The 17,093-nt window shown below is 32.6% G+C and overlaps 1 protein-coding gene across 4 annotated transcripts in view; it reads right to left on the minus strand.

The window, feature by feature from the left end:
* The window catches only part of ADK (adenosine kinase), a 539,838-nt gene that overhangs the window by 146,723 nt on the left and 376,022 nt on the right, over nt 1-17,093 (minus strand). For 3 of the 4 annotated variants that reach the window (XM_004426944.3, XM_087432005.1, XM_004426945.3), the window contains exon 7: nt 10,624-10,794. The exons of the other annotated variant lie outside the window; for it this stretch is intronic. In XM_004426944.3, the coding sequence (XP_004427001.1) occupies nt 10,624-10,794 (171 nt within the window). The remainder of the gene's footprint in view (nt 1-10,623; nt 10,795-17,093) is intronic. 4 annotated transcript variants of the gene reach the window in all.

The following is a 17,093-nucleotide window of genomic DNA, read 5'->3' on the forward strand; positions in this document are numbered from 1 at the left end:
TTTAGATACAGCCCTATTTCCTACATTCATGTTGGGAACACCTTGATATGAAGAAAAGAAAGATCATCTCTTCCCCTATCAGCATATGGACCTGGTGACAGCCTGGCTGTCTGAAAATGTTTGGAAATCCTGTATCTTAAGGAATCAGATTTGACCCAAAGATGTAAAAATTCAAAGAGGAATTCTCTGAGGGTAAAACACACATAGATTTGAGAAAGTGTTTCTAAAAATTAAAAAGGATATCTTTACAAAGAACAGAAAGTCTCCTAACCAAAGAGAGAATATCTGAATGAATACACATGCATATATAGCACTTATCACATTTGGCATACATAATTTAAAGCCTTACAGATTTTCATATTGAAATAGCAAATGACTTCCATTTTACAGATGTATAGAAACTGACAAAATAATTCAGATAAGATAGAGTTTACCAAAGGTTATTTACAATTAAAAGCACTATTAATGTCTTAAAATTATTAATTTTTGTATTGTCATTTTAAATACAATCAATGGCTATTAGAAAGATTAAAATGGATTTAACAGTGTAAACAACAAATATCGATAAAGGCTCTCCTCCCCAGCAAAATATATAAACGAAGAAGAAAAAGCTAACACATTCCATCTGGTTTGGTAAAAAGATGATTAGGGTTTACTTCTAACGAGATAGAGCCATTATTTAGGTTTACAAAACATAGATTCAAATACCTAAAGCCAATTTTACGTTTCTTTCAAAATGTCCTGATACATCAAGTAGCATTCCTGTTTTTGGCTGTACATCATTGTCCTAATATAATTGAAGAGCTACTCAACAACAACAAAAACACCCACAACAACTAAGCACAGAATTTTGTTCACTGTTTTGTAATTCATCCATTGATAAAATAGATATTAAAAAAAAAATTAAATCATCACTCCGGAAAGACAGTAATTCCAATTTTGCTGGTCTATATTGGAAGTTTTTAATACAGTGAATCCTTTGTAGAGTCAATAGGTTTAAAATGGGTTTCCCTGCAAGAAAATGTACAATGTGGGAATATTGCCAGCAAAAGGACTGATGAAACAGAGCAACACCTAATCTTTACAAATAGAAATCATCTGTAAGATTCAAACTACTAGATCTATGAGGGGGAGTGGTTTCCAAAATGTATCATTCTTAATCCATATGAACTAATTAAAGTGAATTCTTCTGCCAATTTTCAAGTTGTATTTTATTATTTAAACTCTCCTAACGTGCACTGTATAGGTGATGTGACGTTTCACTGTGGAATTAAGTGGTAACTCTTGACAAAGCAGTTATTATCATGAGATAATTGACCTTATTTGAGACTTAAGCATCCTGAGGCAAAGTTGAGTGTACTTAATCCTGGCAGGTTAATTATCTAGTGATTACGGAGACTTGAAAGTTATTACTCTTAAGAACCATTTTCAAGATGACACTATTCAAAAAAATTCTTAATTTAATAAAAACGAAAAACAAGAATAATAATCAAGTTCTTTAGTCATGTATTGCGAGATAATGACTACAAAGCAGCTTGCATTAGCAGGCATCAATGGATAAAATTACCTGCATGTAGAATGCCCTTTATTAAGCTGATTACATGTGAGTATAGTTAACAAATGGTTGTCGCTGAAGGGAAATGTTTTAAACTTTGAAAATGTCAGAAATAAATTAAAAATACAATGTAACATTTAAAGAATTTATATCCTAGAGTAGTTTCAAAACTACCTTAACAAGAACAACCAAAAAATTCAGATGCGCAGTTTAAAGTACAAAATGCAATGTAATAGGATACCAAGGATTTTTAATTGAGGCAACATAGAAATTTATCTCTATGTATTTCTGAATCTCCGCTAAAAGTAAACTACGCAAATTAAAATCACAATGAGATGCTACTTCACACCCACTGGGATGGCTATTGTCAAAAAAAGGGAAAATAACAAGCGTTAGCAAGGATGTAGAGAAATTGGAAACCGTGTGCATTGCTGGTGGAAATGTAAAATGGTGCACCTGCTGTGGATAACAATTTGGCAGTTCCTCAAAAAGTTAAACATAGAATTATTACCATATGATCCAGCAATTCCACTTCTAGGTATATACCCAAAAGTCCTGACAGCAGGCACTCAAATAGATACTTGTACACCACTGTTCATGGCAGCATTACTCACAAAAGCCAAAAGGTGAAAACAAACCAAATGTCCATTAACAGATGAGTGGATAAACAAAAGTGAAACTCTAACACATGCTACAACATGGATGAACCTTGAAAATACTATGTTAAGTGAAATAAGCCAGACACAAACACACAACTATCATATGATGCTACTTATATGAGGTATCTAGAATAGGCAAATTCATACAGACAATAGAATAGTAGTTATCAGGGACACAGGGGTGGTGGGGAGTTATTGTTTAATGTGTATAGAGCTTCTGTTTGGGATGATGAAAAGGTTCTGGAAATGGACAGTGGTGATGGTTGCACAACATCATGAGTGTACTTAATGCCACTGAATTGTACACTTAAAAATGGTTAATTTTTTGTTATGTACTTTTTACTATAATGAAAGAAAAAAGTAAATTACATCATTTAATAATTATACTTTGTTTTTATCACATTAATGTAGCAATGGTAATCATGTGGACATCTCTATTTTGTCTCAGGATGTGCCCAACCAAATATCTGCAGATATTCTTTAGAGAAGAATATCCTTTTCCCTGGGCAAATCAAACAGAAAAGAAATAGGGGGAGGGGTGAGAGATGGGAAAAATCTAGCTTGAAAGGCACTACAGTTGAGCCTGTAACACTAACAATGAAAAAAAATAACTATCTAAAATTAATATGTTAGGTATTATATTGTTTTGGATCTCAGAACAAGGGCTTTGCTGATTTATAATAAAATTGGTCAGTGTTACTGAATATTAGAATGTGTGAGAAAATGAATCCTTAGTTTCTTTTAAAATATTATAAGAAAAAATTTACAAGATCATCTAGTATTTCTACACAAATCCCTCACTTTACATATGAGGAAATTGAAGGAACAGTAGTTGGTTAATAAGCCAGCAAATTGATTAAGGAAAAAAGTCTAAACATTTTATTAATATATAAAGATACATCATTTGCTAATATTTAAAGTAGGGTCAAGACTTTTAGTGTGTACCTTAGGATTGATATTCTAGAGTCTTTCTTATAGAACCAGATCCATAATTCATAGTTTATGAATTCCAGTTTCAGTTTCTTTAAAGCAGAGTGAAAACTTCAAGACATCTATGAAGCACCCATAAGTGTAGATATTTACAGCTTTTCTTCTTCCTGAACTTTTATACTTTTGATGCCCACATCTAATGCAAGGGCAACTTTTTAAAGCAATTTGTCTTTACTGAGTTTTGTACCCAAACAATTCATTAAACTAATTCTCATTCTATTTGCACTTACCTTTTATCAGATTATATAATAATTAAATAATTATATAATGAAGACAAACTGCATAAAAAAGGTTTAGAAACAAACAAACTGACTCTTGGTAAACAAACAACTTTGTGGGAAGAGAAGTAACGTGGTGCACCAGAGAATAGCCTAACAGCCACAAGTTTCCTCTCAGTCACTTGGCACTCCTCATTATGTTTCATCAAGGGAATGGGGAGTGCAGGTTATCCAAGCACGTTAGTTAAGTGAAACTTAAGATGGGAATAAGATCAACACTCCTAATAAAACTACTAACACCACCTAACAAAAACTGAGTACTTTCTATGAGTCAAGTTGAAACTTTACAAGCATTAGAAAACCAGCCACAGAACCGTTGTGTAGGTTAAATGATGGTTTTTGTGGATACCCTTTGTAACTTTAAAGCATTATTCAGTGGTAGGGTATGATAATTTTTAATAGTCTGTAAAGATTAAAACTCATGATCAAAGCACTCCTCCTCTGGCTTGATATCATCATTGAAATATAAGGGGATTTTTCACGCAAGTAACAGAAATTTGATACATGGTGACCAAAAAAATAAAATGTTGGCACTTCATTTTAACATTGGTTCTTTAGAATTTTTTATTTGAATGACTCTAGATTAATTTTTCCTATTTTTAAACTTACAAAAATGAAATCACACAGTATTTATTCATTTAAAATAGCTTTATGAGGTATAATTGACATACAATAATCTGCACAAATTAAAAGTGTATAATTAGATAAATTTTGACAGGTATAAAATCTTGAAACCACAATCAAAATAAGGAACACATCCATTACTTCCAAAAGTTTCCTTATGTCTGTCTGTGACCATTGCCTCATAGCACATCTCCATCCCAGGGCAACCCTGGATCTGCTTTCTGTCACTATAGATTAGTTGAATTTTCTAGAATTTAATTTAAATAGAATCATATAGAATGTACTTTACTTCTGGCATCTCATCTTTCACTCAGCATAAATATTCTGAGATTCATCCATGTTGGTGCATGTATAAATAGTTCACTTCTTTTATAGCTGAGTAGTATTCCACAGTATGGATAAATAACAGTTTCTTTATCCAGTCACCAGTTGATGGACATCTGGGCTGTTTCCAGACTTTGGGTATTACAAATAAAATTGCTAAGAGCATTTGTGTATGTCTCCATATGAACATATGCTTTCATTTCTCTTGAGTAAATACCTAGGAGTGGGATAGCTAGGTCATATGGTGGGTGTATATGTAACTTTGTAAGAAACTGGAAAACGATCTTTCAAAGTAGATGGACCATTTTACATTCTCACCAGCTGTATATGACAGTTCTAGTAGCTCTATATCCTGCCAATATTTGGTATAGTCACACTATTTAATTTTGGACACTCAAACAGCTGTGCAGTTGTATTTGTATGAACTGTAGTTTGCTTTTTGGATGTGGATATTCAATTGCTACAGCATGAGTTATTAAAAAAAACTACTCTCCACGGACTGGCCTCTGAAACTTCATTGAAAAATCAATTGTGGGTCTATTTCTGGACTATCTCTTCCGGTCCCATGGATCTATTTGTCTGTGTTTAGGCCAATGCCACATTGTATTGATTATTGTAGTTTTTGTATAGTAAGTATTGAAACCATGGAGCGTAGGTTCTCTGATTTTTTTTTCCCCCCAAAGTTGGTTTGGTTATTCTAGTCCAGTGCTTTTCCATATGAATTTTAGAATAAGCTTGTTGACTTCCACCAAAAAAACCTGCTGTGATTTTGATTAAATTATGCGGAATACATTGACCAATTTGAGGAGAAATGACACTTAACAGAAGTGTCTTAAAATCCATGAACATGCTATCTATTCAGTTCCTTAATTTTTCTCAGCAATGTTTTGTAGTGTTCAGTATACAGGTTCTGCACATCTTTTGTCAGATCCCAAAGTACGTCATATATTTTTATGGTATCAGAAATAGTATTTTTAAATTTCAATTTCTGAGTGTTTGCTGCTAATTTAATATATGGAAATACAACTGGTTTTTGTATTTTTATCTTGTATCCCACAACCTTGCTAAACTCACTTTCAGTTCTCATAGCTTTTTGTTGATTTCACAGGATTTTCTACAAAGACCATCATGGTGTTTGACAACAGGGACAGTTTTACTTCTTCCTTTCTAATCTGGATGTTTTTCATGCCTTCTTAACACTGCACAATGTTGAACAGAAGTGGAGAGAGTGAATATCCTTAGTTTGTTCTTGATCTTAGAGGAACGTATTCAGTCTTTCATCATTAAGTATCACGTTAGCTGTACATCTTTTGTGGATGTCCTTTATTAGGTTGAAGAAGTTCCTCTCTATTCCTAGTATTCTGAGGGCTTTTATCTGGAATGGATCATGGATTTTGTCAAACGTTTTTTCTGTGTCTGTTAAGATGATCATGTTTTTTTCTTTTTAGTTTTACCAAGGTGAGTTACATTGATTGATTTTTTAATGTTAAACCAACCCTGCATTCCTGGTCATGAGGAATTATCCTTCTTATATATTGTTGGGTTTGATTTGCTAAAATTATCTTAAGAATTTTTCATTTAAGTTTATGAGGACTATTGGTCCATAGTTTTAATTCTTTGTTTGGTTTTGGTAGTGTTTCCCCCTCTTCAATTTGCTGGGATAGTTTATATAGAACCGGTATTATTTCTTCCTTAAATGTGTGGTAGAATTCAACACTGAAGCAATCTGGCCCTTGACTGTTCTTTGTGGTAAAGGTTTTAACTGAAAATTCAATTTCTTTAATAAATAACCTGAATAGCTCTATTTCTATTTCTTCTTGAGTGCGCTTTGGTACTTTATGTCTTTCAAGGAACTTGCCCATTACATAAAAGTTGTCAATTATATTGGAATAATATTGTCTGGAGGGATCAGAGTAGTTTCTACTCGGGACTAATTTTGTCCCATTAGTGTTCTGAGTACTCTATTTGAAGCCCCATGAATTACGAGGTTATCGACTCTGGCTAGTGGAACAAGAATGGTTATAGGCCCTATGTGTACTCAGGTTTATTCCCTCTAATCTTTTCAGGTAGTTCTTTTCCTGCCTTCATAAGTTTCCTCACAAGTATGCACTGATCAGTACTCAGCAGAAGACTTGGGTGGGATGACTCAGTAATACTCCTGTGTTCTCTCTCTAGTAGCTCTTTCCTCTCTGGTACTCTGACTTGCAAACTCTAGCTGTCAGATTTCCTGAACTTGCAGCTCCTTTTCCTCACTTCAAAAGAGACTGCCAAGAAGGTTCCCCTCTTTGTGATGTGGCCTGGAAATTCTGTCTAAGCAGTAAGCTAGGGTAATCATGTGGCTCACCTTGTTTATCTCGTCTCACAGGGATCACTGTCTTTCATTACCTGTGAAGAGACAGCCTTGGTGGACAAGGTTTTTTGTTTTTTTTTTTAATACTAAGGTTATCAGAAAAGCTTTAAAGCATGATTACCAGCATACGACCCTCTGAAAAAGGGAAGGTGGCATCAGGTAGAAAATAAGAGCCAAGTGCGTTTGGTTGAAGCTAAGTGCTGACATTTTGAAAATTTATACTAAGCACAGTAGATTTTATTGTATTTTGGGGGGAGGGTAGATAAAACAATCCTACATGTATTCCCTGAGAAATATATTTTACATTTCATAGCATTTTAGAAATAAAATGTCTTTTTTGCCTGAAGAAAATTTATTACTACAGTATTCAAGGAGAAGAACAATGAGAGATGAGAGTAAAAGATAAAGCTCACAATATCATACTTGCTTTATATAATCAAATATGGTATCATTTATATTTATCCTTATTAAATTTCATCACTCAACTGATACTTCCAGTCTATTAAAATTTTTAAAAGTCTCATTTTGACATTCAAATTACTTGGTATTTGTTAAGGTGTTGCATTATTTGCATTCTCTGTATTTGTATTATCTGCAAATACAGCTTTATCTGAATCATTGATAGTTTAGTTGAGCAAAGCTCAAGGTAAACACTGAGGCATATCACTAGAAATCTATTTATCAGCAGACTTTTTGAGACTGGTTTAATAAAATATCAAATATATCTAATTGCCCTATATCCAATGTTTATTATTCTATAATCCGTCTTACGACAGATTGTCTCAAATATCTACACACCTGTTTATTGGTCTGCCATAATAGGTACTACATATCCGCTGAAATGAAATCAAATGAATACTAATCACACCAAAAAAGTAAAAAGTTATCCTGACAAGACTTGTAGCCATGTAGCAGCTTGTAATTTTACCACTTCCTCTTCTAGGTAGGAAAAAAATGATTCCTTTAATAATCAATACTAAGCTCTAGTCAAACTGTAACTTTACTGCTTTGTAGAATCAATCTATTTTTAAAATGTGGTAAAATATATAAGACAAAATTTTACCATTTTAAGTGTTCAATTCAGTAACATTAAGTACATTCACAATGTTGGACAACCATCACCACTATCCATTTCCAGAACTTTTTTGTAATCCCACATAGATGTTTTGTACCCACTAAATAATAACTCCTAATTTCCCCTTTCTCCCAGTGCCTGGTAACCACTATACTACTGTCTGTCTCTGAATTTGACTACTCTAGGTACCTCATATAAGTGGAATCCTTATAGGAAAATCCAATAGCTGTCTGTTTGTGTATGGCTTATTTCACTTAACATAATAATGTTTTCAAGGTTCATGTTGTATCACTTATCAGAATTTAATTCCTTTTTAAGGCTGAATAATATTCCATTATACGTATGCACCAACTCATTCATCTGCTGAGGAATATTTGGTTTGTTTCCAACTTTTGGCTATTGTAAATAATGCTGCTATAAACATTGGTGTACAAGTACTTGAGTCCCTGCTTTCAGGTCTTTTGGGTACATACCTAGAAGTGGAATTGCTGGATCATACGGTAATAATTCTATGTTTAACTTTTTGAGGAACCACCAAATTGTTATCCACAGCAGGTACACCATTTTACATTCCCACCAGCAATTCACAAGGGTTCCAATTTTTCCGTATCCTTGCCAACACTCATTTTTTCCATATTTTGACAGCAGCCATCCTAATGGGTGTTAAGTGGTATCTCATTTTGGTTTTCATATGCATTTCTCTAATGATTAGTGATGGTGAGCATCTTTTCATATACTTATTGGCCATTTGTATATCTTCTTTGGAAAAATGTTTGTTTAAGTCCTTTGACCATTTTTGAATTGGATTGCTTTCTTGTTGTTATGTTGCTGAGATACATATTCTGAATATTAATCTCTTATCAAATATACCATTTGCAAATATTTTCTCCCACTCCATGAGTTGTCTTTTCACTTTCTTGATAGTGTCCTGTGATGCACAAAAGTTTTCAATTTTGATGAAGTCCAATTACTTTTTCTGTTGTTGCCTGCGCATTCAGAGTATTTTTTTTAAGTGATGACTATTTTGATATCATCAGCATTTTCTGCAAGCCTAGTCATTCTTGGGCCTCTATTCTTTTCTATTCTCCTAAGTCTCTACCAAACTTTTAGCATTGTTCCCTGTTCTATAAATGCTTTCCATCTTTTTTACACGTGTTTTACAAATGTGAGCTCTTATTAAAGAGTTTTCTGCACACTCTGCAATGTTTTTTTTTAAGGCTCCTCCCCCCCTTTTTCCTAATTATGGTCATTTGGAATTATAAAATCAGAATTGAATTTTTGCTGGTATTCAATCCTCTCAAGTTAACTCTACTTCCAAAGTCTCATTCTTTGGAATCATATTTGTATTTTTAAAAAGTTTTAACATTTCTCTTCTTAAAGTCTAAGAGTATATATTTAAGTATTGCCAGTCTGATCTTTCCTGACTATAAAGAACTCTGAGTTCAAGTATCAATTTTTCCCAAGGATTCTCAGACTACCATACTGATGACCAATTCTTTCATGTTATTTACAGGGCTAGAGTAGCACTTTCCCTAGTTACTTCCTTTACCTTTCAGAAAATAAAACTGGCAATAAGGAAAATCTAAAACATAGATTTTAGTCAAATGAGACTTCCAGCAGATACGTAGGAGTTTAAGGCCTTTAGCACTATTTCTTGCCATTATGTCAGTTTATGAATTGTCAGGAAAGTAAGATTTCTTTCAACTGGTTAGTGCCTTTGAAGATATTGACACCATATTATTTCTACAAAACAACCAGGTGACCTCATATTATTTCCAGGTCAAATTTTATGTCATTCTAGGCAGACAACACAGTTACCTTATTTAGACGCAAAATCAGTGAATATAATTGAACTATGTTCAATATAGAATCAGAATCAGAACGGACTTCTGCGGTAATTAATACAACACCTTTCCTTCACACAAAAAGACCCCGAGATTCATGAAAGTTAAGTGACAGTGTCTAGGGTCACATGAAGAGACACTGAAAGTCTCTTTTCTTTTCTATTTCATGGATTCTTAAAGTCTACAGGTTAAACAGAAGTTATAAATATTAAATGAGCAAAAAAAAAATATTTTCCACTAATTTAGAATAAAAGAAAGTATATTCTTTGTAAAAAGAAAAAGCTGCAAAAGTTTAAATGAAATTCCATTTCACCACCTTCAAATATAATACACAAATATCAGCAAAAATGATACTACTAATAAATTTAATACAAATGACAATATACCAATATTTACTAATAATTTATCAAATTAAATTAAATAGACTCACACTTTGAAGAACTACTTAACTTCATAAAACATTTATTTTAGACTAGATGTCCCTTACCTTAATCTGTGAAAATTTCAAAAGAAAACATTATTTTCTTGGTCAGAAAACAAATCAGTTGATGTCAGGATGAGGGGAAGGGTTGACTGAAAGGGGTGATTAAAGTGTTTTTTATCTTGATTGTGGTCATGGTTACATGTCAGGTATGCATTTGCAAAAGATCACAGAAATGTACAGTAAAAAGAGTGAATTTTACTGTATGTAAATTATAAACCTCAATAACCTAACCCTTAAAAAACCAATGTTTTACTATATAAGAAATTAGTATACATTGAAGGAAATACTAAAAATATTGAATTAGAGTGATCCAAATTGAGGCAGTCTTGTTGCATAATTCTCAAGTATATTTATGCAAATATTTTGCTTTTTATTTATATATTTCTAAACTTATCCACAAACCAGGAAAATGAGGTACTTCTTTAAAAAAAGTAACTTACCGTCTCATTTCCAAAAAGTATGTCAACATGAGGCATAACTTTCATCAACGATTCCTTGAAGAACTGACTAATAAATGGTGCAGACAGATTCAAAGTGAAAATTTTGTTGTTTTCAGAAGCCTGGCGAGCCACTTTTAGTACTGACTCAGGGGAAACCGTAAGAAAAAAACCCTGGATAAAGGCAAAAAGGAGGGGAAATTAGAAATGCAATCTCTACAGAGTCACTCTCAGTGAGAATAAAGAAATCTATACAAAATACAGAAGCCTATATAATACAAACTTTAAAATACAGTTATAAAATGCAAGGCAGAAAATAGCATTTGATTAGGAGAAAAGTCTATCATATGAGTACTACGGGCCTGATGCATGCCATTACATCACAGTATAACACATTACTTATTTCATGTTAGATTGAAAGAATTTGGGGAATCCATATAAGAAAAAATATTTTAAAGGTCTCATTCAAGACAATAATTACATTTAAATTAGAAATAGTAATGAAGGCAGATTGAATCCTTCCACCTTCTTATAAACAGTTTGGATTTTTGTAAGTGATGTGGTATTTATTAAAAAATAAAATTAGTTTAAAAATGAAATTAGTTTACTAAGCTCATAAACTGATTTTTTAAGGAAGATTCTGAATTAGAATTTTCAAATAATGAGAAAATAATTCAATAATGAAATAGAAAAATATTTTAGGGCCGGCCCCGTGGCTTAGCGGTTAAGTGTGTGCGCTCCGATGCAGGCTGCCCGGGTTCGGATCCCGGACGCGCACAGACGCACTGCTTCTCCGGCCATGCTGAGGCCGCGTCCCACATACAGCAACTAGAAGAATGTGCAACTATGACTTACAACTATCGCTTGGGGCTTTAGGGGAAAAATAAAAAAATAAAAAATAAAAATAAAAAAAAAAAAAGAAAAATATTTTAATTAAAATTTCATGTTGGGAAAGCTATACTTTAAAATGCTATTTATCTATATCTTAATCATTAATAAAAGTCTTTTAAAAATACATTTATGCTTTCTAGATGAAATAAACTATAAGCAAAGACAATGGATGCTCATAAGGAAATTGGTTTGAATAGTGCACAAGTGAGTGAAGGAATACACAAAGGGCTAAGAGAAGATAAAGTTGAGAAGGCCAGCAGAGTGAAGAACATAAAGTAAGTTAGGAGTCTATTAGGTGGGGTGCAGATGGATGATGGGTAATGAAGTTTTCTTGAAAGAAAGGAATAACAAGCTTGTAAGAAAATTTAGAGGAATGTTAATCTGGACAGCAACAATTCAGCAATAGTCAAAAAAGGCCTGCATTTGGCTCTGTAAAAGGAAATAATACCGGGAGTATTACATTCTAGACTTAGCAATTGTTTAAGATTGTAGGAGACAAAGGAGAAAAGAGTCAAAAGATGATGGAGATTTTGAATTTGGTTTTACCATTAATAGAATTAGAAAAATCCAGAATAAGACCTGGCTTAGATGTAAAGAGAGAATATTTAGTTGTGGTCAGACTACATTTGAGGTGTTAAGGGACTTCCAAATATATATCAGAAAGTTGGACTCACGAGAAAAGCCACGGAAGAAAGTGATGGTAAAAGTGGGGTAGTAATTACCAAGGAAGAGAACGCAGAAAACGAAGAGGGCAAAAGGGAGGATGGAAAAGAATAAAAATCAGAGGGCAGAGGAAAGGAAAAAAGTAAAGGAGAGAATAAGAGGAAGGCAAATGAGGACAGTAGAAGTGACGACAGAGAAATCCAACAAGGGAAATTTCAGCAAGATATTTAAAGGTACCCAGTGCTATCAATTGGTAGAGAAAGAAAGAACTGAGCAAAAGCCACAGGATTTGATGAGGAGGAGAAAGTACATATGGTATGAAGGTAAAAACAGACAGTTGTTACAGAAAGAATAGTGAGAAAGTAAGGGCAAGGATTATAAATTATATTGAAAGCTTTATCAGCAAATAACAGAATCATCAGAAAATTTACTAAGCAATTCTTGTGTTCCAAGCACTATACCAAAAGCTTCTTGTATATTAACTCAGTTATTATCATTTTTTCCTTATATCAAACCCATGAGGTGGATACAGTTATTATTCCCATTTTAGGAATAAAGAAGGCAAGATCGGAAAGTTTAGAAATGTACTCCAGGTCATACAGCTTACATGTGATGGAACTTGGATTCAAATGACTCCAGAGATAATGTCCCTAGTTTGAGCAGATAACAGAGAAGAAAAAAGCAGCAAGATATTTTTAGTGGGGGAGGGGGAGGGGGAGAGTTGTTTTTAAGAACAGGGAAAGTTTGAGCATTTTTACTCTTCAATGAAAAGGATCTAGTAGACAAACAGAAAAATGAAGAAGCAAGTGAGGGAGGATTAGACAGAGCAAGGAACCAGAGGAAGCGATGGCAATGGAAACCAGAAGGGGAGAAGAGCTAGCTTATAAATGGAAAAAATAACATTGAAAATACAAAAGAAACTTCTAAAAGTTACAAAAAAAGCTATTGAAATATTCACTTACAACTAAGGGACTAACCACTTCCATCATGCAAACTTTAAGAAGTTTAAAAAGAAAAAAAGATTTTTTCTTATTACTTTCAAGTTCCAAATTGAATACTAAAATAATACTAAAAAATTAATTTTGTAGCAGAAGTCACGTGTGCTGAGATTCCTCTTTGAAGGGTTTATTGCCCTTATAAATTCTGAGATATCAAGAGAGAATTTTACACTGTAATTGTCTCTTATTAAAGTATTGCTAATAAAATTCTAATAAAAATGTTTTCCTATCACAATAACATAATATTTTCTCACCATTTAAAAATTCCAATCCATTAATTCTTTACCAATATTCAACAATTCTAAAAGGTAACAAGTCTTTGTCTTAGGTAACATTATTTTAAAAATGTTTTCATCTTACTTTTTTAACCTACTACCATGTCACTTGTAAACTATGAGCATCCAAACTGCTTTCTTTGCTGTTTCTGTCACTTGGAGAATTAAAATGAACAGTTTATATAGCATCTTGTCTCCATAGTAATGTGTATGTACTTGCTTTTTAGTCTTTCATTTAATGAGGAGAGTTTAAAGCTCCCTATCCCCATTTCTCCCCAAACTGTTCCAGCATGAAATAAAAACCTCCCAGAGCTAGCATTCTGCCAGCTGTGGATTAACCACAGACAGCCATAGTATGGTCTACATAAATAGTAACCTGGTCAAATAATTAGGCTTCTCACCAACTTCAAACTGAAAATTTGATCTGTGCTAAAATACATCTGATTGTAATTTAAGGTACAGAACAGTATGCCTCTGGAGTCTAAATTTGGCCTCATTCCAAATGTGTGTATGTTGTATGTGTGTTTTACTTTAAAATGCAACACAAGAGTATTGTGATGTGGATAGTTTAACTTCCATTTTGTTAATTTTACAAAGAATACACAAAAAACCGTCAGCTTCTAAATGAGGCAAATTCACAATTTAATTCCATTTTTGAAAGGTCTCTTGTTTTTCTTTAAGTAAATATTTAGTATTTAAACAATTTAGGATTTGTGCTCTGTTGGAGTGCAAAGACTTAAAACTGATGCCAACCATAATTTTTCTTCCCAGATTTATATCCTTTGCTAGGCCACATGTTCCAGACTGCAGTATCACCAAAAATATAAACAGTGTCATTATAAAAAAATTTTTTTTTCAAGTGTCAGGTTTGCAATGAAAACAGACCAATAGTTTATATGGCTATAGTTTAGAAAAATAGTCTATATTATCAACAAAATCTTGTGATTTTTTAAATTAGGGATTTCAGTCTACACAACAGTTAAATCTGCTACTATTTGTCCCTATGAGCAACCAAAAGCAAAGCAGATTCTAACATTTAAGAGGTTAGATAATATTAATCAGAACTGAGAGTAAGCAAGACAATTTTATCCATTAAAATGGAAAACAAAAATGCAGGAGTAGGAGGGATGGGAAAAGACTAAGGCAGAGTCGAAGAACCATTTTAGCAGAGCCAGTCATAATGCTTGGAAATCTCAAATACATACATAGATTTGTCATCCAACCACTCTAAGGATTTCTCAGGGTAGTTTAAACACAGGGGAATGAGGCAAATTAAACTGTTTAACATACTAAAAGAAAAAGAAAGGAATTACTCTTTACTAGGGTTTACCTTAATTCAGGGCAATCACTTGGGGTTCTTTTTAATTGTCCTTACCTAAGAGCACAAACTGTTTTTATTTTTATTTATTTATTTTTTTTAATTTTTATTTTTGTAAGGAAGACTGGCCCTGAGCTAACTTCCATGCCAATCCTCCTCTTTTTGCTGAGGAAGACTGGCCCTGGGCTAATATCTGTGCCTATCTTCTTCCACTTTATATGGGACGCCACCACAGCATGGCCTGACAAGTGGTGAATCCAGGATCCGAACTCGGGCTGCCAGTAGCAGAGCACGCACACTTAACCTCTACGCCACGGGGCCGGCCTCCAAACTCTTTTTATTATTTCCATCAAGTATCTGAGGAATAGATGCATGTGTGTGTACATATACACCTACGTAAATTTTAGGGATTTATAACTCTTGGAAGTATAAGAATATTGATTCAAAAGGAAATAAAGCTATGTAAAGTAATCATACCTTATAATTATCAATTGTGAATACACAGTGATACAGAAAAAAAAAGGTCTTTTGTTTAGAAAAATACTCTGATCAGAATATAACAGGGCAGAAATGGATACTATTTTGAAACATTCAGAGAGTGGATTTTAACCTATTTGGCTCTATCTAGATGTACATATGTAGAAAATTTTATATGCAGTGGCAGTAGGGGTGGGTCACTAACCCCATGAGGCACATCTAGAAGTAATGGATAAGCACTGGATTTGACTGAAGGTTAAGAACTTGTAATTTAGTTTGTTTTCTCAAAAATACAGAACCACATAAATTCTAATTTATTTACAGAGCTTGATTTTCTTTTTTTTAAAACATAGACAATCTGTAATAAAACAGAACTTCTGGAGTGGGAAAGTCTTTCAAGCTTGGAGAGAAAAGATTATCTAAAGATTTGCTATAGAAAAATTAAAACCTTCAGTTGGTTCTCTTCCAAGCCCAGGAGGGAAAAAAAAGCAAACAAAAAACCAGGAAAAATGTCTACAGTAAATATGACAAAGGGTTAATATCTTTAGTCTATAAAGAACTTAAAAAATAGATCAAAAATTTAACATTAAAACACCAATTCCTAAATAAGCCAAGAACAAAAAAGCATTCCATTAAAAGAGAAATACACCAGTAAATAAATATATAGTAGTATTAGCAGTACAAGTATTTTATATATTTACAAGTTTATATATAGTACAATATATAGTACAATTTTATATATAGTACAAGTATTATATATATTTACAATTTTATAGTACAAGTATTCCTCTCTAGCAAGTAAAGAAAACAACATGGTAGTAACTCAATGATGAAGAAAGGTTGGTGAAATTAATATATTAATACTGCTGGTGAAAATGCAATTGCCACCTTTTCAGAAAATAATTTGAAAACACACATAAGGAACCATAAACAAACTCATACTCTTTGACCCAATAATTCTACTTCTGAGAGTCTAGCTTTAGGAAATAATCCAAAATATGGGAAAATATACATTCATGAACATACCAGTATACTATCTATTTCATTGAAAACCTGGGAACAGTGTACATATTCAATGACAGAGGAATAAACAGTCAAGTAAGGATTAGCATATATACCCACTCTAAACCTGGCTATGGATCATTTAAAATGTGGCTAGTGCAACCAACAACCTGAACTTCAAATTTTATTTAATTTTAATTTAAATGTAAGAAGCCATATGTAGCTAATGGGCACATGCAATGTGGCTAGTATGACCACGGAACTAAATTTTTAATTTAATTTAATCTAATTTAATTTATTTAAATTTAAAAATGGAAGCAGTGCAAAATATTTTTCTGCTAAACACAATTTTATTGTTTTTGATCACTGAAAATTTAGTAAACAAACTGTGTTATAAATGTAAAATAGATACCAATTGCAAAGACTTAGTATGAAAAAAAGAATCTTAAAAATATAATTAATAATTTTATATGATTACATGTTGAAATGAGAAATATTTTACATATACTGAGTTAAATTAAATATATTATTAACATTAATTTTATCTGTTTCTTTTTAATTTTTTTATGTGGTTACTAGAAAATTTTGAATTGTATGTGTGATTCATATTACATTTCCATTAGACAGTGCTGCTCTAGAGAATACTTTAAAGTTATTAAAAATGATTACGAAAACTAGTAGAAAAAGTGGAAAATGTTTATGCTACATAAATGTTAAATGAAACATAACACATACAAATAGTGTACACAAAATATGGTTACAAGCTACACTAAATCAATAGAAACAAAAAAACTAAAAGAAAATACACCTAAAGTAAAAATCGCTAAATTTGAGTAGAAAAATTGCCGA

The sequence above is a fragment of the Ceratotherium simum genome, chromosome 6 (assembly GCF_057802395.1).
Source record: "Ceratotherium simum simum isolate JZ-2026a chromosome 6, ASM5780239v1, whole genome shotgun sequence".
NCBI lineage: Eukaryota > Metazoa > Chordata > Mammalia > Perissodactyla > Rhinocerotidae > Ceratotherium > Ceratotherium simum.